The sequence below is a fragment of the Phlebotomus papatasi genome, chromosome 2 (assembly GCF_024763615.1).
Source record: "Phlebotomus papatasi isolate M1 chromosome 2, Ppap_2.1, whole genome shotgun sequence".
Classification (NCBI taxonomy): domain Eukaryota; kingdom Metazoa; phylum Arthropoda; class Insecta; order Diptera; family Psychodidae; genus Phlebotomus; species Phlebotomus papatasi.
This window is the reverse complement of record NC_077223.1, coordinates 26,572,221-26,595,570: the sequence shown is the minus strand read 5'-3', so window position 1 is coordinate 26,595,570 and position 23,350 is coordinate 26,572,221. Positions and strand designations below refer to the sequence as shown.

Genomic DNA, 23,350 nt, shown 5'->3' with positions numbered 1-23,350 from the left:
GTAATACTTCAAGGCGGTACTGTAATTTACTTCGAATGGCAAATTAATTTCTTCTCTGCAATTGTTTTTGTTTTAATTACGTATCAACTTTTGCATTTTTCGTGGAGAGAATCATTGATATAAGAATAAAAGCACGTGCAGAGACACTATAAATTTTCCACAATGTTTCCTCCTTCATCATGGAAATATGGCCTGAACCATGCCACATTTTCCTCAATTGTGAACACTCTTCAGTCAAACCATTTCCACGTCCAATTTCCCGCCTTTTATCGTCATGCACTATCAAATTCATCCAGTGCAACATTATTTTTTTTATTTCATAGCTGCTGAACATTTTTATGCAATCACTCTCTTTGCGAAAAATACTTAAGTGTTTTTATTTTTTTCTTTAATTTCTTGCAGGTGATTGAAAATTCAATTGATCACGCATCGAGACCATGGAATATGTAACAGTTGTGTCGGTGGACAATGGAGCCATGCTGGGCGATAGTACGGCGATTTGTGGAGAGAAGAATGGTGTCTCGGCTGTGGAAAAGTCTCCAGATTCGCCATTTATAACAGTCTTGGCTATTGGAGATAATCCAACGGCTGCTGTCCAGGCGGCTGAGAATGTTGTGGTTTATAGATTGCCGGGAGAGAGATTGGGATTTGGATTGAAATTCCAGGGTGGTACAAAGAGTAATGAGAAAATACAGCGTCTTTTTATTCAATCTTGTGCTCCTGATAGTCCAGCCTCGAGGGCTACAGCTTCCTGGGGCTTTTTGCGAGAAGGTGATGAGATCCTGGAGATTGATGGGGTATCTGTGACCAGGATGACGAGGATTGAGTGTGTGAGGTGTTTGAAGGAGAGCAATGTGGCGATAAAGTTGGTTGTGAGGAATGGTGAGGGACGTCCGGCGGACGTAACGGAAAATCTGGGGGATGGAAAGGCAAATTCTCGACCGCCAAAACCACCACCAGTGCCACCCAGAAAGCTCAATAAGAGGCGAATTGAAGTGCCAGTAGAACAACCTCCAGCTCAAAGTCAGACAATAAAGGATCAGCAGAGACATTCACTGAGGGCAGAAAATGGATTTACACCTCCTCCTGATGCTGAATTCTACCTCAATCTCTTTTCTGAGGAGAATGATAGCAATTTCCGGGGATCAGAGTCCGATGATACGGGTAGTACAATCTCAACGGTGATCGATAAGTACAAGGATGTCGATCAGATCTCAGTGAATTCCAGCAAATCTGTCGAACTTGCCAAGGTGCTGAAGCCTTTTACGTTGCTAGAGAAGGAGTTTAATGTGGAAAATGCGGGAAAATTGGAAGAGTGTCTCATGAGGCTTCAGCCTCCGGCGAAATTTCAAGATGACCAAGTGATTATTGTTCAGGATGAACAAAAGGTGCGAATTGTGAATGAGAGTGAGCCAACGAGGGTGAAAGTTGAAGGATCAGATCCTGCGCCGGAAAGTGACTATGAAAATGTGACTTTTCAATCTGCCCAGAGGCGCGCAGAAGTGCAAAAATACGAGAATGTTGTAGTTGAACCTATTCCGCCAAAACCTCTACCACGCCAAGTGATCACGGTGGAGCCAAAGAAGAGGACTATCGTGCCAACTGTACGTCCCCGGGAAAGTACCAAGAAACCAGAGGATCCGCCTAGTACGTCCCCTGAGTACACAACTATTGAGAATTGGCTCCAAGGAGCTCATGATCGAGCTCAGGAGGCCAAGAACAATCCACCCCTGAAGCAATGCATCAAAGTTCCGGCCACAGATGAGGAGGATGATGGATACGTGGAGAGTTCCAGTGATGAAGATGTTGAGAAGGTCTATGAGCCAATTCTCATGGAGAAACGTGACTCATCCGACGGGGAAGAGGGAGAAAAACTAGGTCCACCTGAACTTCTTGCTGGTCCTGGTCCCTCTGAGGCCTATTTCAACAATTTTCACTGGTCCGGTCCGGTGATGTTGCCGACAATTGGTGAAGTTGAGGAGGAACTTTCATCATTGGAGCCACAAACTCAGCAATCTGGGTGAGTATACCAATTTCAGTGTCTCAGCTAAAATTGTATAACAGATCACGATCTCTTGGGCCAACAATCAAAAGCGCGCAATTCTCTTGTAATACACATTCGCATCCGCAGCAAAATCCATTTTTCTTGGGGGATTCTTAAACACAAAAATATTGTGAGAAAAAGTCGTGCATTTATGGGCGTCAACGCGATCATCGTTAAATGTCAATGGTCAAAAGATAAATAAAAGGCATATAGAAAATTGAGAAAGGCTGCCAAACCGTGTCCGATGTACTTAGTTGCTATTAATTTGTGTAGTGTAATAGACATTTATGAAAAATGAATATTGCCTTCTTCGCTTATTTTTTTTTCTTCCACCCAACCCTTTCTTCCTTGTTCACCAATTTCTTTCACTCTCTGACTCTTCCACTAGGTGATCTTGTCTAAAACCAACTGATGGCCCCATTTCGGTTTACACAAAGACGCCCTGAAATATACAACATCAAATTAAATTGAATTGCACGTTGGTAATCTCTTTGGGTGGAGACATTGGGTTTTTTTGGGGGAATTTTCACATTGTTTACATTGATTTTGTAGCCTACGGGGAAAGATTACAATTTTATATTTTTTACTTTTGTAGTTTTGTCTATTTTTTTATATTAGTCATGTTATCAAAATAAAAACTGTGAAACTTATGCTACAATGCCGATTGAGATAATTCTAGGTCACACCCTAAGGGAAGACTTTCAGGCTTCGCACATAGTCTGGCTTTGAACACTTTATATTTTTCCCATATTCTTTCAATGAATCTGACCTATTTTTTTCAGTGAATGTGTGACTTAAGACTAGATATTAAAATTTATTGTCCTAGGTCCATAGGAAAAATGATGATGTGTGCGAAAGCAATAACTATTTACTTAGAATTCTTGGAAATTTTTCAAATTTTGAATTCGAAATTGCTTAAGAATAGATTAATTTCAATATCTTGGATTGAAATGTTCACCTAGATTACCCCCAAAAACCATCTTTATGACGCATTTAAGGAGAGTAGAGAACAATTGAAGGGAGATTTGGAGAAAAAATGAGATTAGTTTGGAGATAATATCCTTTTAGGAGGGGTCATCGAAGAACGGAAATAGATATCTCTCACCGTTTGTTTTGGGATTGGTCATAAGATTAAAAATCCGTGGATAACAATATTTTCTAAAAAGGGATGACAAAGCGTCCGAGGTTTTGCGAGTTGCTCGAACTCCCGAGAAGGAGCTCTGCCTTATATTCCTTTTCGCAAATTTTTCTGGTGCATGTAAAATTATTTTCGAATTAAATTTGTCTATAAATAACCTCAAAACCAGCTTGAAGTTAAAAATTGTTCAAGAAGAGGGTTTCTAAAAGTCATTAACCTTTTAATTAATAAATTGACCAAATCGGATCGAACATATGCTTTTGAATTTGAAATGTTCAACTAGGCTACCGCTAAAACATATCCCAAAATGAACGAAATCGTCAGGGCCATTTTTTGACAAAATTAGAAAAACGTCATTTTTGCTTATTTTTGGGGGATAGGGGACGAATTAAAGGAGAGGGGGAAAATAAAGAGGTTAGGTTCGAGATAATGTCATTTGAGGAGGGTCATCGAAAACCGGAAGTTGATATCTCTCACCGTTTAAATTTTATATGGGTCAAAAGACAGAAAAAGTGCGAAAAACAGTTTTTTTTAAATAGAGCTATTACTGTTTCTTTCCCGATCCATCACCGATTATGACCAATGCAGTCGGGTTCAGAATTACAAGATCTTTCAAAAAAGTCTAAATTTAACCAAATCCGTTGAAAATTAGGCGCTCCAGGGTGGTTTAACTTTGACCTTGTATAATTCAAAATGGCGTGAGAGTTCCTCATTTCGAGGCAAGTTCATGCAAAAGTTTGGTAATTTTTGAGAAAGAAAAAAATGTATTTATTTAGAACTAGGAGTATACCAGAATTTTAATTACTATTTTAAGGTCTCCTAAGACATTGAAACACAAGAAATTTGTAAAATTTGTAACAATAAATTTATTGTTAAACGTTAGGTCTGAAAACCGGATACATGTGCGACTGGTAATACACTCTTACGCAATTTAGATTCACTGTTTCACTTTAGTCTTTATAAACCAGAATAGAAAAAATGCCCATGGTCCGTAAATGACCCACTCAGATAGAAAGAGTGTTTAATTTTTACAGCTAGAGTTTAAAATTCGAAGATCGGTTTCGAAAGCCAAATAAAAAATAATTTCACTTCTCGTTTCATCCGCATGGTAGTCAAAGTATTTTCTGTTCGAATTTCAAAGTGTCTCGAGTGTCAAAATGGTCAAAATATCGTCGGTTGCGGCTACCTCTGTCGTATCTGCATTTGTTTTGTATCTGCATTTGATGCAAGCTACAATACAGACGTCCCATTTTGCGTAAAATGCTGACACAAAAGAAATGCAGATACGACAGAGGTAGATGAAACCGACGATATATCTGTTTTTGCTTTGTTGTGCAAAAAAACAAAGAAACAAGACTCATTTCCTTATAATTCTCCTCACAATCATCGAGTAGTACTTTTAACAACTTCTTACTGATATTAATAAATTTTCTACAACTTGTGCGAACATTTTAATTTGAAAATTCGAAGTTTTGAGATTGAATTTTTCGAACATCAACGACATTTTGTGCAAATAGAGAGTTCCATTTAGCTTTTATCCGAGACACTATAAGTCAACCCTGGGACCATTAACATGCCCCTCATTTTTCCCCATCCCTCTCCTTTCCCTCCAAAACCTTTTCTTGTATTGCTCAAAAACGCGTCGTGCAATTTTTTTGGATGTGATTTAGAGATTACCCATGCGAACATTTCATCCTTATGATAATATCGTTGAATCATTCCTAATACCGCTTTTTCAAGATCAAAAGTTTAAAAGGCTCCAGAGAGTGCATTTCTCAGCGAAATGATATCATGTTTTGGCTGGTTAGAAAGGTCTTGGTATTCCTGACAAGCTCGAGTCAATTTAAATCGGTTATGAAACGGTTTATAACCAATAACTATTTTTTTAGTCGGAATTCAATTAACTTCTACGATATTTCGGACAATCTTTTGGGTGATTTTTAATCGGTTCCAATCGATAAACTGATTAACGGTAAATGCTGCAAAAGTATTTTTGAGGTATATCATCTAAGTCACGCGTTCGAGCATTTCGTTGCGGAAAGCCTGGGATGCTTTGCCACCCCTTTTTTTATTATTATTTATGTCACGATTTTATTATTTGATTCAATGCGCCCCAGATAAATTGAAAAATCATTAATAAAAATATTGAACAATAATTTAAACTATTTAATTAAAAATCTCATTTGGATTTGGAGCGCGTCTGAATCAGGGTATATCGGCTATATGCTGTCCTAGGAAAGAGCACCGTCTTTTACAAAAAGTTTGAAGTGGCTCAATAGCATTTGGGAGAGAGGTGTACCTATAAACTGGAAGTGTTTAATACAGAGTTCAATTTTTAACGAGGAACAGACAAAAAGTACGAAAGATAAAGGTTTAAAAATTTGCATATTTTTTTTAAGATTATATAAGTTTGAATTCTGACTACGCCAGGTTTTATTTAAATTTAAGTTAAAGAGAGCATAAGGTAATTGAAATATTTTCATTAAATTTTATTGGTTTTGGTTCCATTTTACCCATTTTACCTTTTACCTTTTTACAATATTTCCATGCAGCATACATATATTTCCATACAATATTCCATATAATATGGTAATATAACCACAAGAATATCAGAGGTGTTGTAAGAGCTCTAATATCCCATGTTTTTTTTTTATTAAAAAAATATGCCATCAAAATTTGTAGTGTTTATTTATTGCTATTTGTTTGTAGGGTTAATTAGTATTAGAGGGCGATTTTTCTAATTTTTACCATAGCCTTGGTAAATCTCCTTAAACGTACAAAATTTTATATACAGGATACACCTACGGCTAAAACCTTGAGCTCGGTAATAGGAAAATCGGTTCCTCCTGACACATTTCAAATGGGACTGGCACTAACAAAACATTACTTTTGTGGGTTTTTACGCAGATATTTTTATTGCAATGTACTTGTACTCATTTGAAAATTAAGCGATTTGTAAATTTATATCTCAGCTCACGTGAAATTGTTAATTAGAATTATTTATGAGATATAAGCCATTTCGCGACTTAAGTCAATTTCCGCGATTCTCGTGAATAATTCTTGTTAATAATAACAATTGCACGTGGGTTGAAGAGTAAATTTACAAGTAAGTTCATTTTTAATTGAGTATCTATACGTGCACTTCAGTGGCAATATCTGCATTAAAACATTCGATAATGATGTCTTGTTAGCACCAGTGAGCGCCCTGTTTGTAGTGAGTCTGGAACTGACTTAGTTACAAACGAGATTAGTTACCTCTGGGCCTTAGCCGTGGGTGTATCCAGCAGTTTAAGAGATTCAAGCATGGTTAATATGGAAAAAGGGGTGGTAAAGCGTCCCATGCTTTCCAAATTCACGACCTCCTGACCTGTATTCTATGCATTCTATGCCTTAAAAGTACTTTAGTATCACTTACCGATTCACAATCGCTTTGAAACGATTCATAATTTACTCAAAAGATTTCTCTAATTAGCTTTACATTGGTTTTTGGGATGAAAAATAACTTATCGGTTCATTTCTGGTTCATAACTGATTGGAATTGAAAAGCTAGTGAGGAATATAAATTAGCTTATTGTGGGTGAGATTCTTAACGTGAGTAAATTCGGATTGCATGCAAAATCGATTTGGAACTTAAGATGAGAGATATTACAGAAAATTTGGAATCAAATTTCTGAAAAATTGCAAACTTTTTATTTATATTTAAATATATAAGATATAAATAAACTGACAGAAAGATGATAGTGGAATCTAGACCTGAATCTCCTCTATAAGTTTGCCCCAAAACTTGCACGGTATCCGAGATAATTCAATTTTTCTTTTGGAATACGTTTTTTGACTACAGCGGGCATTTCGTCCATGTGACAAACTACACGGTAAAAACTTTTGGACACTGACCAAAATATTGGAACAAGTTTTCCTTGGAACAAATTTTTTTGGAATCAGTTTGTACCTATACGACAATATCTGAGAAATTTTCAATTTTGTAAGAACGGTCCAATGGGGTATAACAAGTGGTGAACGGAAAAGACCTGTCTTGTCTCTTTCAATTTTTATTCTACACGACGTTTCGGGTTTTTTTTAAGTATTGACAGTTTGATCCTTTTTAGGTATTTTATTGGACAGGATTTCGGTCAAAATAGGCCTATGGCCTAAGACCTGAGCAAAGGGATTTAAGGGGGGGAACAAAAAAAACGACGTCTCGGGAATCTATGTCCCCTTCATTAGGTCTACAAAACATTAATTAACAATTTTTGGTGACAAAAAAAGTATCTTACGTAACCAAAAATTGTTAATTAATGTTTTGTAGACCTGATGAAGGGGACATAGATTCCCGAATAGTCGTGTAGAATAAAAATTGAAAGAGACAAGACAGGTCTTTTCCGTTCACCACTTTTTGTAAGAACTTTCATAAAAAAAACTTAGTAAAAGCGGTCATTTCAGCACCTGCATACAATAACTTTTGTTTACAAATATGTTTTTTGAAAGTTTCCCATGAGAGTGAGCGAGGTGACTAGATCTAGTACTCACTCTCAATGAAATGTCAAAAACATGTTTACATAACAAAAGTCATTGTGCGTTGAGCATTATGCCCAACGCACAATAACTTTTGTTTAGTAAACATGTTTTTGACATTTCAATGAGAGTGAACGAGATCTAGATCTAGTTATCTCGCTCGTTCTCATGGGAAATTTTGGAAACATGTTTACTAACAAATGTTATTGTGCGCTGAGCATTACTCTCAAACGACAAAATCAGCCAGATGCAGGGCAGTGCATTCTCATACATACAAAAAAAAAAACGTTTTTTGTACAGAAAAATCTCATTTTCCGTACAAAAATGTGGTATATTTTTTCTTAAGTGGTTTTTTAGTTTTGGTATAAAACCAAATGCAATCATTGTAAAACTTTTACCAAAAGAAAGAGTATCTAATGTTATGTTATTAGCACAAAATTTATAATGATTGCACGAGGATAATAGTTCCTAATGCCTTTATGAAAAAGACGTAAAATTCGCAATTTTTTGAATCTTGCTGATAAATTTTCTATCTGTAACACCAGTAAAATTTTAAATTTAATAAAAATATATTCTCTGTATATGTGACTACCATTTCGTGTTTTATTTATTTTTGTAGGATCTAAAGCTTAAAAATTATAATGAATTTAGGAAAAAATACCATTTGAGAATTAAAATGCTCCATCCGTTAGTAAATCATCCTAGGCCAGATGGCATAATCTAAGCAAAAAAAAGTGTTTGGACGAAATACAGATATAAATGTCCTCTACAATTATGACGAAGTAATCATCAAAATTATTTAAGCTAGAGTCGAGATAATTGAGTTTATGTAAATTGGGTTTTCGACTGTGACGCCCCTAGAGTTCGTCCTATAAAGTTTCAATGTTCTAGAAAGTTTTAGAGCTTTGCGAGGCCTTTAATTTGTGTTGTTATTCGTCAAAATCGGTCAAGTAGAACCGAAGATATGACGTTTTGAATTTCGTGAACTTTGACCGCTCATATCTCCAGTTCTATTGTAATCACAGCGAATCTACGCCACTTCTTGGAAATTTCATAGCCTAGGCTATAACGGCTACACTCTAAAATTTTATCAACTTGATGCACAATGGCGTTTTTGACAAAAAGTAGGTTTGAATTTTGACGTTGTTGCAGCGGGCACCTGTGATGACTTTTTGAATTTCAATCTGAAAGTGCTCATGGAGAGAAACACACATACCAATATTTAGGTCAAAATGTTAATTAGAACCGAAGATAGAGGCCGGTCAATCTTCAAACTTTGACCCCTTATAGCTCGGGTCAGGTGTTACGGATCGACTTAAATATTTCTTTATTTGATAGGTATAATCTGCAGCTACAACGTATTAAAATTTCAGCCCGATGCACAAAGGAATTTTTGAGTTATTTAACTTAGAAAATTGAAAAAAAAATCGTTTTCAATAATACCGGCCCTAGCGGTAATTTTACAAACTTCCGATGTCAAAAGGGAATTGGCATTTCAGGAGAGCTTTCCAAAATAGATTGTGATAGACAGAATATAACGGCTTTCTCTAAAGTTCTTATTACGCGTTTTCTGTCCTCTCTGTCCTATAATAACAATTTGATTAGCTCAAATGCATAAACACTATTAAAAAATGTTCACCAAAGATTAGCAAAATTATGTAAAAATATTACCCCCTGCAGAGCGACACGCGAAGATTGGAAGGTATCGAATAATTAAATTTTTATTGCCAATATAGGCTAATTTGAGAGAGAAGACGAATTATTTGGTCTACGTTTCCAAAGATCTCGACTATTTAAGAATCAAGACTGATAAAATCTTTCTCACCTGAGTTGTTAAATAAGGCAGTTGTTCCCCAATTTCCGGTATAAAAGTATTAATTTGTGACGACTGATTCTATTTTAAGGTGTATAACGTTCAATAATTGATTTGGGAAAACCGCAGATAAGTAGAGTGGTAGAGCTATTGATAGGGAGTAAGTGTAATATGAGTAATATTTTTTACTACTCGAACTCCACGGAGAAAGCAGTATAATCTCTCGATTTTTTTACCCCCTAAAATATCCACCTTTCACCCCCCGGAGACCACTTTTGTCAACAAATGTTCACGTATCAAACGATTTATGAGAAATGTCGTCACGCTGTTTGTCCGTCTGTCAGTCCGACCGTCGCCAACTCTAGATACCAAACGGTAAGAGATAGCGCCTTGGGATCTTCAGGGGACTCCCCCATAAGTCGACCCAAGGATCGTTAACATGCCCCTCATTTTCCCCCACCCCTCCCCTTCTCCTCCAAAACCATGTTTTTTGGAATTGCTCGAAAACGCGTCTTACAATTTTCTTTTACATTTTTGGATATGTTTAGAGGGGTCCCGGTCAAAATCTCGAATGGGCCAAAATCCCGAAAGCTAAAATCCCGAATTCTTAAGTGTCATAGCTACTCGCATGATTGCACCTGTGCTTTCTGGGGAATCAGTGGCGTAATAGGCAAGACCGTTAACTCTTGGGCGGATCGATTCCCTGGCTCGCCTTACTGTTGTGAGTTCGAGTCCCGCCCGGTGCAAAGATCTGAATGTCTAATTTAGACAATTTTCAAATGTTAATAACGTAATATAATGCACCGCCTACGCCCAACAAGTCCGGGAGCATAGAAGAAGCATCCACAATGCGGGGAAGGTGCTCCTGGGCGAGTCTACAAACGGACTAGCAGATTCTTCTAACACGGGATATGGACATTGTAAAATGATTACCTTTGTAACAAATATATCTCGATATGATTAATAATAACCTGTGCTTTCTGGAGGCAAAGGGAAATCTTCTGTGTCTTTTGAAATTATTCTACCTAAACATTTTCCCCCATATAATTTCATCCCTTTTAGGTTTTTGAACATTCGGGATTTTGACTTTCGGGATTTTGGCTTTCGGGATTTTGGCTTTTGGGATTTTAGCTGCCACCAGTTTTAGAGATTACCCAGGCGGATATTTCGTCCTTAGACGAAAATACCGTTCAATCATTCCTAATAACGGTTTTTCAAGGTCAAATGTTAAAAAGACACTAGAGAGCCCATTTATCAAGCGAATGGGGCATGTTTGGGCTCGTTGGAAAGGTCTTTGAATTTCTTATAAAACTGAACCGGTTCCAATCGGTTTTGAATCGGCAATGAACCGGTTCATAACCGATAAATAATTTTTATGTGAATTTCGATTAAATTACTCTTCAGGTGTATTTTGGGAAATATTTCGAGTGATTTATAAATCGGTTCAAATCGGTTTTAAACCGGTAATGAACCGGTTATTTACCGATAAGTAATTTTTGTTCGAATATAATTTTTATTACTCTTTAAACTATTTTGTGGAGTCTATTGAGTGATTTATCAATCGATTTAAATCATTTTAAGTCACTAGTTCGAGCATTTCGCAAAGCCTAGGACACTTTGCCACCCCTTTTTATGTAATACTTTACATCTAGGTGGTCAAATGCAAAAAAATGTAGACAAAGGTGCCAAGTCGTAAGTTTGGAAGTGAGTCGTTTTGCAAATAGGACAGGTGTTTTTTTCGTATATCGGTGTTTTTTTATTTGGGGGAAATAAAGAAAATATTATTACGCATAATATTGAAATGTGCGAATTTTTGTATGCGATCATCACCGATAATCCTCCAAATCTAAATGACTTTATGACATTGGGAGAAAAGAGATTGTGATGTCGCGTATATAATTTAGTATTTAATACCTGCAAAAGAGACGAGGCGGTGTGCGATTAATAGATTAAAAACAAAACTTGCCTCGCAAATGTCCAATTTGAATGAGTGCACAAATTGATAAGTTTATGGGAAAGGTTTTTTGTGGGGGGAAGAAGAAGAAGAGGGAGAAGTACTGAGGCGTGATGGTATTTTTTATCGTTATATTTGTTTTCATTGGAAATTATTTCGTTTGATTGCAAACACTCTTTGGTGGCATTTGCTCAGGTGAGATTATAGTGAGTGTTGTCTCTTCGTTTTTAATACCAATAATACAGAAATTCCATCATCTTTTTTCAAGGGGAAATATTTTGTGAAGTTCTCACATTTAAATATCGGTGGTTTTTTTTTACGGTTTGAGTGCTTCTTTTATGCGAATTTCAATTAGGAGGAATATATTTGCTGAAAGATTCCCTTCCTACTGGTTTTTTTTTTGCTTTTGCGGTGTTGTCTTTCAGACCACTGGTGATCATCAATGGTGGTGAGGAAGTTTTGAGTGCATCGCCCGGAGGGGAATCAATTGAAGCAAGAATGGAGAGTCCAAAAATCAACAGTGAAGAAGTGGATGGTAAGAAAGCCGAAAGCGATAACGTGACCGAGGCATTGGCGAGAGATACAGATATTGGGAAGCGCGATTATGTGGCGAATGGCAGTGATAAGAGGACAAATGTGGATGTATCATCTCCCGGACGCTCTTCTGCTGTGCCATTGATGCGTGAGAAGTCACCGTCTGAGGAAATAACTTCAGCTTCAGCGATCAGTGTGGCTTCAGACGCTGCCGCATGTAGTGATAGTGTGATGGACGTTACAGTGACCAAGATCGAGAGGATAATTCTTGGAACAGAACACGGGACTTGTGTCGATGTGGCAGAAAAATCTCCAGCCACAGATCACATCGCGACAGACATCAGGAATACAAATGCAGAGATCGAGGGTACTCCAGACACTCAGCAAGTCATCCAGAAGACACCCAAAACTGCTCCACAACACAAAGAAGGTACGTGGAATCTTTTTATTTCTCAAACAATATTTTTATTTATCGGTGACTTCTTACCCTGCCCTTCAGGGGACCCGGCAAAAAAAATCCACTCAATCTTAGCCGATATTTTCGTGTCAAATTTTTTGCACCTTTGTGTGGGTGGACAGATTGCATGAGAATGTGAATTTCTCTTCCTTATCGCGTCTCGCTGAGTGTACGGAATTTTACTGAAATCTCAGAAGATGAGTCGCGCACAGTTTGTGGTAAAAAAAGATAAACATGTTGGTACAAATGGCTACACAATGCAGTAATTTAGGATTGACTTAATTAGTCAATATTTACAATATTACTGATAATCAAGTGCCACCGACATTCCTTTACCTAAATCTACATAGGAATTTTGTAGAATGAGGACCCTAAATAGGTTAGTGTCTTCGCTAATCTGAATTAATATCAAATTAGGAAAAAAAGAAGTACGTTGGAAAATCTACAAGTTTTGTGAAAATAATTCGTCTCCGACATTAATTTTCTAAATTCTATTTAAATACTCTGGAAGAATAAACCAAAACGTTGGCGTCTTTGCTATTTCAAATTACTGAAAATTGAAGAAAAGAGTGAAAATGAGAATCTACGACAAAGTAAAATCCTTCATTCAGGAATTGAGAAGATTAGTAAAAATCTAGCTTCAATAACATTCCTTTACTCATATTTATTTAGATACTTTGTGTTAATAAGAAACTAAGTTGGTTGGTGTCTTCACTATTTTGCTAAAATTTGAAAAGGAAGTAAGATAGACAGTCTACGATACAGTAAAAATTATTGATTAATTTATCGAGAAAATTAGTTAAAATCTAGTATCACTGACATTCCTTTACTAACATTTACTTAGATACTTTGAGTTAAAAAACAACTTAATAGGTTGATGTCTTTGTTATTTAAAATTAGTGAAAAATTAAAATGGAAGAGCAAGACGGAAATACATTATTTAAATATTTTTGAAAATTGAGCTTCACCAATGCTCTAATCTACATTTATTTAGATATTTTGCACCAACAAGCCACGGAATAGGTTTATGTCTTCGCTATTTCGAATTAATGAAAATTGAAAAAACAGAAAATTGACGATAAAGTAAAACCTTTTGAATCATTTTATTGAGAATATAAATGAAAATTTAGCATCACTGATATTCCTTTACCTACATTTACTTAGATATTTTGGGTTAAAAAACAACTTAATAGGTTGATGTCTTTGCTGTTTAAAATTACTGAAAAATTAAAAAGAAGGAGCAAGACAAAAATGCATTATTTAAAGTTTTTTTTTGAAAATTGAGCCTCACCTTTATCTTTATCGCTCTTTTATCTACATTTATTTACATATTTTGCACCAACAAGCTACGAAATAGGTTGGTGTCTTTGCTATTTCGAATGAATGAAAATTGAAAAAAAAAACAGAAAATTGACGATAAAGTTAAACATGTTGAATCATTTTATTGAGAATATATATGAAAATTTAGCATCACTGATATTCCTTTACCTACATTTGCTTAGATATTTCGGGTTAAGAAACAACTTAATAGGTTGATATTTTTGCTATTTAGAATTAGTGAAAAAATTATAAAGAAAGAGCAAGACGGAAATACATTATTTAAATATTTTTGAAAATTGAGCTTCACCAACGCTCTTTTATCTACATTATTTAAATATTTTGCACCAATAAACCACATAATAGGTTGATGTCTTCACTATTTCGAATTATTGAAAATTAAAAAAAAAAAACAAAAAGACAGAAAATCTACGATAAAGTAAATCCCTTTGAATCATTTATTGAAAAGATTAATGAAAATATAACGTCACTGACATTCCTTTATCTACATTTACTCAGACACTTTGTGTTAAGAAGCAACTTGATAGGTTGATGTCTTCGCTATTTAAAATTATTGAAAGATTAAAGGAGTAAGACGAAAAAAAATTATTAAAAGATTAGTAAAAATCAAGCTTCACCGACGTTGCTTTACCTACATTTATTTAGACATTTTATACCAATAAGCTGCTAAATGGGTTGGTGTCTTCACTATTTTGATTTACTGAAAATGAAAAAAAAGAAGTAAGTCGGTAGAACTCCAATAGATTATAAATTTTTGACTCTTTCATAAAATAATAGTGAAAATATAACTGCACAGATATATCTCTATCTAAATTTATTTTAGTACTTTAAATTTTAGTACTTTATACTACTAAGCTGCCTAACAGGTTGTTGTCTTAGCTGTTTCTGAATTCCAAAGAAGTTAAAAAAATATATAAGATGGTCAATCAATGATACAGAAAAATTCTCAAAACTATAAAAACAGTATTAGAAAAATGTTTATGGCAAATAAATGAGCTTCTTGTACATTTTATAATCTCGATCAATGGTAGATGTTTAATTTTACTCAAACTCAAACAGGATTCAATTTGATGCTGATGGATTGGAGTAGATAAAAAAGAGAGTCGGTTTAAATAAACTTAAAAGTAGTTGAGACAAATTCAAGAGATTTTCAAAGACACAATTTTGTATTTAAGCGCTATGTGAATTTTCTTTTGCCATTGTTTTTGTATATGTGCCGGTTTAATCTTCTGCTCCATCAGTCAATGTCGCGTAATCTGTGCATTCCACTACTATGCAAGACTGGCTGATAGAAACAACATTTCACTTATTCAAATCACCTGGAAAATATTCGTTCTATAGAGAACGTAAGCATATGACCTTCAAATAATCCATTTATAGAAATTTTCAAGGTCATTGGCATATATTGAAGAACTGTGACCTTTAAATGTATTCAAATAAGTAATGAGTAAAATCGATTGAGTCGTTTGCTAGATAACACTTACAAAATGTGTTTCTGGAAGAGAGGAATAGGTGCAGGAGGAAATGAAGATAAGTTACTCCGTTTCCAGTATAATCTAATCTAACCTATCATAGAAGATTAGGCTCTAGATAATAATTATTTGTTTACCTTAGCGAACATGGTAACAAATGTGTACTTCCGTACATTTCCTTTCACTAAACAAATCAACAATTTAAAAAGAATCTCAAATGAATTCTTGGGATATAGAGGATTAAAATTTGGGTTTGAATGTCCAAATAAGCTAGATTCTGAAAACTAAAAGTCTATGAAGATTACCATGATACCAAATGTGTTTGATTTTGTTTAATGGAACCTCTGATATGAATTTTTTTAGCGAGTCAATATTGAAATACTTCAATGTAACAATCTAATAAATATTTAGGAAATTTTGATTATTTGGTCACAGACAGAATCTATTTTTGAATGGTTTTTTGTCGTGGATAGATGGTGAATTGATTAAAATGAATATACTAAGCCCTAATAGACTAGGATATTTTGTAAAGCCCCTCACTCAACCTGGCGAGTCTTGAAAAATCTTCCTTAATGGTTTGTGTCTGAGATAAAAACTACTTGGTGCCTGTCAATCCTCTGGTGCCTGTCAATGTGTAATCATCTTAAATGTGTCTTGGATAAAATAGAAAGTTTAATGAACTTTATATTTTATTTTGAAACGTGTAAAAGTGTGGAAAATGTTTTGTTAACAGAAAGTTAAATGTTAAAAAAAATCATAATGTGGTTTAATACGCCTTCTGATAAAGATTTGAGAAAGAAAAGAAAAGGGACTTTCTAATTAGCACTTTATCATAGACCTTATTGATAATCTAAATCAGATCTTTTCAGTGTCTTTATCTTACGTTTCTTCCTTTTATAAACGATAAACTTCTTATTGTGTAAATTATCTATTTCGAAAATATTTTAAGCACAGAGTGTTTTTCAGTAGATATTTTTCTTCGTAATGTACGCAATTTTAAACCGGATTAAGGGGTAACATCTATCAATAGAGGAATTCTGTGACTATGACAATGTCATATGACTATTTAATTTTTTTTTGTAATTGTATAGAGAAAAAACAGTTCGAAAATGCGATTAATGTCAATTAATGAGAGCTTTATACAAATCTTTGCAATTGTAATTCGATGCTCTCTGGTCTTTAATACAGTTATCAAGGGCCTCTCGATATTTCATTTTTACATACGTTTCTGCATAGATGCACTGAAGACTCTTGGCAAGTTTTTTCCTAAAGAGAATTGACTTATCAGTCTGATATATTTCGAAATTGTGCATTAAAAGCTATCTAAAAATACATATTTGATAATGTTTGCCAAAATTATACAAGAACTACGAGTAAATTTATTTAAGTCGTGATGCAATATTTGCAAAATTTTTACAAGGAGAAGTGAAAAATAGCTTCACTTTTTATTAGGCTTGATGGGTCCCTGACAGTTATGCTTCGGAATTTATCAGAAAAAATTGTCATATGACTTTGTCATATTGCTATAGAATTTTCCTGCAGGACACCAAAAATTAACGACTTTTTTCGTGAATTTTTTGTGACTTTTCCAATGAATCGATCAATATTAAATTTTCAGGGGCTATTACCTAATTCTTAACACTGAGTGAGAGAAACCCGAAAAAGTTAAAATAACATTCCAGAAATTTTTATTTTACCCTGAAGTATTGATCCGAAATTGGTGTAAATATTATGCTTTTTAGGTGTATTAGGGGTTAAAATTACCCTTTTTCATGTTAATTTTACCCTTAAAAAGGTGTAAAATTAACATTAAAAAATGTTGATATATTTTTACACCTAAAAACTGTTAGTTATGAGGAAAAAAAGTTAATCGCACCCCCGTTTTTTTCTCAGTGAAGGAATACAAAAATATTTTTTATTGTAATTTTAAATGTACGATTGAGGGTAAATTTGTTTTTGAGACACTCCGAGACTAGCAGTAGAAGAGTAATTTTTATCCGATTGACTTGGAATTTTAAAGGTGGTTCTTAGATAAATTCTCTAGAGAAATACATAGGATATTTAAGACTGATAAACAATTACATAGTTATAAACAAATAAAAGCAATTTTTTAGAAAAAAAATTGTATCTTTTTTCAAGTTACTGCCTATTTTGCAAAAATCAATAATTCTTAAAAAAAATCTATGTGTTTCTATAGAGAATCTAAGTAATTATCTTACTTAGAAATTTCAAATCAATCGGATAAAAATTACTCCAGTTGTACTGCTAACTGCAAAGTACCTCATAAACAAATTTACCCCAAATCAGTGCATTGCTGCTCGACATTTTATAGTTTAAATTAAAATAAAATTTTTTTTTATTCCTTAAAATATAATAGCCTCTGAAAATTTCATATTTATCAATTCATTAGGAAAGTTATAAAGAAATTCACGAGAAAAGTCATTAATTTTGGGCGTTCTGGTAGATGTTACCCCTTAAAGCTGCCTGAGCGATTTTTTGTTTCGAAAGAAAAATTGTGAGACGAGATGTCTTCTTACGGTTTTAGGATGAGCTGCAAAATATTCAAAGTCTAATTTTTAATTTTTAAAAGACGTTATACTTATTTTTAGTAGATAAATATAGTTTATGAATAAATGTTCTGTTCTTCAGCAAGGTGAAAAGCAGCAATATTATGTTGGTTTTCGCAATGTTTGAAATTGCCGGCAACTGTACTGTTGAGTGTGAGAAAGAGTCATGAAACACTTTAACACACAATTTACTCATGAAATTATTGACCATTTAATTAGTTTTCAAATGAATTATGCGATCTTCTGACGTCGCTAATTGCTTTTTGTCTCAATTTTTGAGACGCAATCGCCTTTAGCCACTTCTTGAGCATTTTTCTTTTCTAATATGCACAGTGGCAGGAAGTAGACGAAGGCTATAAAGTAGAATATAATGTTGTGGAATAAATTGAAACTATTGAGGTGGAAATTGACGAAAAGTGTGCTGAGGATGAGGGGAATGTCTTGAGATGGTATGTTGGGTGGTATGTTGGAAAATCGGGGACTGTCCTCGACCTCGAAGTCATGTAAGTGACCAGAGAGCGGTGGGCAAGAAAGAAAGAAGAGAAACAACATTGTCCGGTATTTGATTTAGCATTCCATTCCTCTTCACGGGATGGCATAACTAGTTCGCGACATAACTCACTGGTTAGTCGCACTCTCTTCCACATTATACTTGTTATTTTTTTCTTCCTTACAATGTTGATGCGTCCCTTTGGCCAAATGATGAGCCAATGGATTTTTATTGCTCTAACTTTTAAGAAAAGACAATTATTTATTAATCTGTCTATTTTGCATTATCTAAATATCTCGAATTTTCACTGATCAAATGTTGTATTTTGGCATAATTTTAAGAATATTTAGATTTGAAAAAACAAAATCAAATGATGCTTCGGTCCTTTGATTCAAAGGTTGAACTGTCCCAATCCGCAAAAAATTACTCTGACTCAAAAATGACTAGTTTTTGGTGTACAAGAAATGGTCAAAAAGATTACTCCTAATTGAAATCTTAAAAATTAGTCATATTCGCGTCGTATTTTGGTCACAGCATTACTCAATATTGAATTAGTAATATTATCGTTATTTTACGGTTGTAAAGTTTACTCTGCCATGCAGTAACAAAAGCGACTCCAAATTACGGTCTTTTTCCGTACAAAAAATGGCGCTCCAAAAACAATGCATTTGGCGTCCTTCTCTACCGCAAAAATACCAAATCGACGTACTTTGAATGAATTTAATTATTAATAATTAATAATAAAATAATTAAAATCATTTTTCAATATGAAAATTAAAAAATTCTTCATTTTTAAGCTTAAATATTTACTACATAGTAAATAGCTGGAGACTTGCAAAATATATTCTAGATTCCTTCAATCTTCTACTTTACAATAACGTACAAACATAGGAAAAAAAAATAACTTTAGGTAGTCAGGAAAAATTATTTTCTTTATGGGACACCGGTGTTCCAATCGTCCTTAAAGGGTTAAAAGGTCACAAGACGAGTCAATCGTGGTGGCAGAACTGTTGATTGGTGGTGATCGGTCATTGTGATCGATTGTCTAACCGATCACTCATGACGATCGATTGATCGCGCGATTTTTATTTATTTGTTTGGGACATGAATCCAGAAATAAATAAATAAATAAATAAACCGTCATGAGTGATCGGTGAGATCAATCGACCACGATGACCGATCACCACCAGTCAGCAGTTCTGCTACCAGAATTGAGTCCGGCTTGTGAGCAGCCGATCAGAATATTTAAACAGCGCGATCAGCCGATCATAATGACTAATCGGCGCCGATCAGCGGATCTGCCACTTACAGTTCTCTTGCTAACCCTATACATCCCTGAATTGATCTCGTGTGAATTCGAGCACTTTGTGAATTTTTCTTGTCATTATTTTCCTTGTAAATTCTTACCAATCTCCTGGCGGAACAGTGTGTTGAAGGAATTAACGTGCTCATTATGTGTGTCTATGGCGCTCGTCTCACTTTGGCATTTCTTGTGCAACTTTGTTGTCCGTTGAGTTTTCATGCGAAAGCCATGACATTGTCTTATTTCTCTTATGATCACTGCTCATGTTGAGGAGAATAAGAAAAAAAAAAGTTCAAGAGTAACACATTGTGATAAAAAAAAGCGCGTATTACGTTTGGTATTTAATTTATTAATAGCTATAAAGCACAGCATTTAGCACACAAATGTGGAGAGTTTCCAGCATTGCTGGGATTTTACCTTCTTCCGGCACCAAGACATTGGCTTTTCTTCAACTTCTAATACGCGTATTGTCATAATTGTATATGGTTGTATCGATGGAAAAGAGTTTGTGGTGTGATTTAAAACGACAAACATTCAATGTCTCCAATACCTCAGCTCTCACCCCCTTTTTCAACCCATGATCTTTCACTTAAGTGGCGGTAAATGATAATTTATTGGATTGTAGAGCGGCTCTTGTGTGTTTGTTCAACTCCTTTGGGGCTCTCTGAATTGTGATGATTGCTTTGAGGTGTACGCGATTGGTTTGAACTTTGAGGTGTAGTTGGGAAGAAATGATGATGATGATGCTAGAGAGAGGAGTGAAAGAGAGAGAGAGAGAGAGAGATCTTGCCGAAGAATGCTGACTAAGAGGTATTATATATATAAAAGCATGGCAAAAAAAGTGTGCAATTAACGATGTGCAACGGTGGCGGTTCAGTCAATTGATATTAGCAATGCGATGATCGCGAAGAAATGTGATCATGAGGTCAAATTGACTCAAAAATCATTCACTTCTGCGGTAGAATGATCAGGCGAGATTGAATTACAACAACGGCACAAGAGATCACTAAGATTATTTCTTCACTCCTGTACAATGATCTCTTTTATTTTTCTTTCTGCAGAACTCTGCATTTTTTTTTATTTTGCAGTACTGATCCTCATTTTCAGAGTAAGATGGTGTTTCTCGAATTGTCGATCACGCTTAATTAGGCAAGATGTTTTTTTTTTCTTTCAATCCAGTCCAATTTAGTTGGAGGTTGTAGATTCTTTCCAAGTCGCGATCAGTTCTAAAGTTTTTTTTTTTGAAATTATTTCTCTTGCTTAAATAATCGGGGATCATGATCAGAAAGTGATGGAGGATCATGTGAAGATCGCTTCTGACAGGAAGCATTGAAAGCCCACGATGATCTGCGTGGTGATGGCAATTGAAGAAAGTTGAGCAATCAGTGATCTCTAGTGAAATATTTGGTGAACGCGAGAGTCTTGTGCTGTCATACGATCATGCTCTTTTTTTTACCTCGAAACGGCTGAATTAGTTCTTTTCCTCATACCACTTCACATAGTTGTTCAATTTCCCTCCTGTCCAATTTCATTGATCACTTCCATGCTCGGTTGTTGAGAGATCCAAGAGACAAGTCAAAGAGAATCGATGATGGCGCAAATTACGTTGAAAGATCGTGGAGAAAAGAAGTAAAACACGGCGAAAAAAGCGATCGGGTTAATGCTCTGTGAAAATGTGTCTAATTAGAAGACAGAAGAAGGAGAAGGAAGCAAAAAAAAAGACAGTTTGGCAAGGTTTACATTAAGAAATAGAAGGGAAGATATTCATATTATTGTCCATCTTGCATCACAAGATGTTCACATTTTATTATATATGGCGATTTTTTTATGACTTTTTTTTTTGCTTCTTTTGATATCGACGGCTCCATTCCGTATAATTCTAAGTTAGTTTAGACTTTTTTTCACTCTGAGAGAGATGTTATTCCTGAGATCGAATTCTACAATGTTTTGTGAAAATTTGGTGATCATCCGACGTCTGGGTAACGTCGAAAGAAAAATTGCACGGGTAGCGCAGAAATTTGCCAACCGTAAAAGTTACCGTAAATGCGGGCGACTTTGCACACTTGTTCTTCGCAAGCTTTTCTTTAATTCTGGCAATTAAAGATCGTCTAAAGATCTAGAAAAGCTTACGAAAAGCAGGGGTACAAAGTCACCCCTTGAGAGGGCAAAATCGTATCTACGGTATCATTCTGAGATAGCACAATATGTAATGGAACCGTCGATATATACTGGATGTGTGTCTCCTCCTTCTCATCTTCATCCATGGCTCTGACTCGTTTTTGTTGTTGTTGTTTTTTTTTTTAAATTTTGCTCGGGTGCTTGGCGAAATGAAAAGAAGTTTCGGGAAGACAGAAAAAATCACATCATGATGCATAAATTAGCTGAAGAAGGCAGAAAGCAATAAAAGATTAATAAAAGATATTATAACATTATGGAGTAGTAAGAGAATGAGCCATTAAAAAAAATCAAGCGGAAAGAACTGACAAGAAAGACAACGAATCATGATCAATAGCTTAGAATTGGATGAAATATTGAGGTGAAGGGGGGGAAAATGGGATTCTGATTAGAAGAAACGGTAGAAGGAATTGAAAAAAAGCGAACATGGTGGATCTCTTTTTTTTCACACAGAGAGATCTTCATCATGTCCAAGTTGCGAGGTTATCTCAATTTTTCTTAGTTTGGCTGTTCAATGAAGGTTAAAAGGCCTCTTCTCAGCAGTGAAAAGTCTCCTCAGCACAGAACCATATTGATCTTGGACAGAGTGTGTCACTCATACCGCAACATAAGAAACTTTTAAAAGATTTTAAAATTACACTTATTCAACAATTTTTTTGACTTTTTTTTCTACCTGAGTTTTCGTGAAAATATATATCATTTGGATTTCAATGTGTATTTGCGTCTGGAAATTAGTAAACATTCGTATTTACCGTTTTTTATTATTTAAGAAACTATAACTCTGATTCTGCTGAATTGACTTTGTTCATTACCGAGAGAAAGTTAAAGACCTTTACATGACCGAAAATTCTTTAAAAGAGCTAATGAAGTTCGTAAAATCAACACCAGAGGCGTTGTACCCTCAACGTAGAAATTTTGAAATTTTTAGCTACTTTTATCAAAGATTTCTCAAAGACTCGGTTTTTTGGGTTATTGTTATATATTTTTTAATTCGGATATTAAGGTACTAACATAAATCTAGCACTCAACCAAATAGAAAAAAACCCAAAAATGAGTTTAACGATTTTCCCTATTCTCATCCTTCTCACCTATGGCCGTCATGAGATTTGGCTAATGACCGAAAAAGTAAGATCTTGAGTACAAGCTGCCGAGATAAGGTACCTCCGGGCGATTCAGTAAATCACTCGTCGAGATCGAGTGAGGAACACAGCCTTTCGTGATGAGCTAAAAGTCGAGGAGTTGCTTCTTCAAGTTGAGAGATCGCAACTTCGACAATATGGTCATGTTGGATCCCGGTCAAAATCCCGAAAGCCAAAATCCCGAAAGCCAAAATCACGAACGCCAAAATTCCGAAAGCCAAAATCCCGAGTAGGCCAAAATCCCGAAAGCCAAAATCTCGAATTCTTAAAAGTGTCATAGCTACTCCCACGATTGCACTCGCGCTTTCTGGAGGCAAAGGGAAATCTTCTGTGTCTTGGAAAATTATTCTAAACATTTTCCCCCATATAATTTCATCCCTTTCAGGATTTTGATCCATTCGGGATTTTGGCTTT

The 23,350-nt window shown here is 35.1% G+C and overlaps 1 protein-coding gene across 4 annotated transcripts in view; it reads left to right on the top strand.

The window, feature by feature from the left end:
• The first annotated feature begins 291 nt into the window (after window positions 1–291).
• Window positions 292–23,350, top strand: part of LOC129803179 (uncharacterized) — a 123,104-nt gene continuing 100,045 nt past the window's right edge. For 2 of the 4 annotated variants that reach the window (XM_055849561.1, XM_055849558.1), the window contains exons 1-2: window positions 293–2,020; window positions 11,887–12,425. In XM_055849561.1, coding sequence (XP_055705536.1) covers window positions 438–2,020; window positions 11,887–12,425 — 2,122 coding nt within the window. In that variant the 5' untranslated portion in view covers window positions 293–437. Of the gene's footprint in view, window positions 2,021–11,886; window positions 12,426–23,350 lie in introns of all 4 variants that reach the window. The other 2 variants (XM_055849560.1, XM_055849559.1) reach the window with 2 other exon arrangements.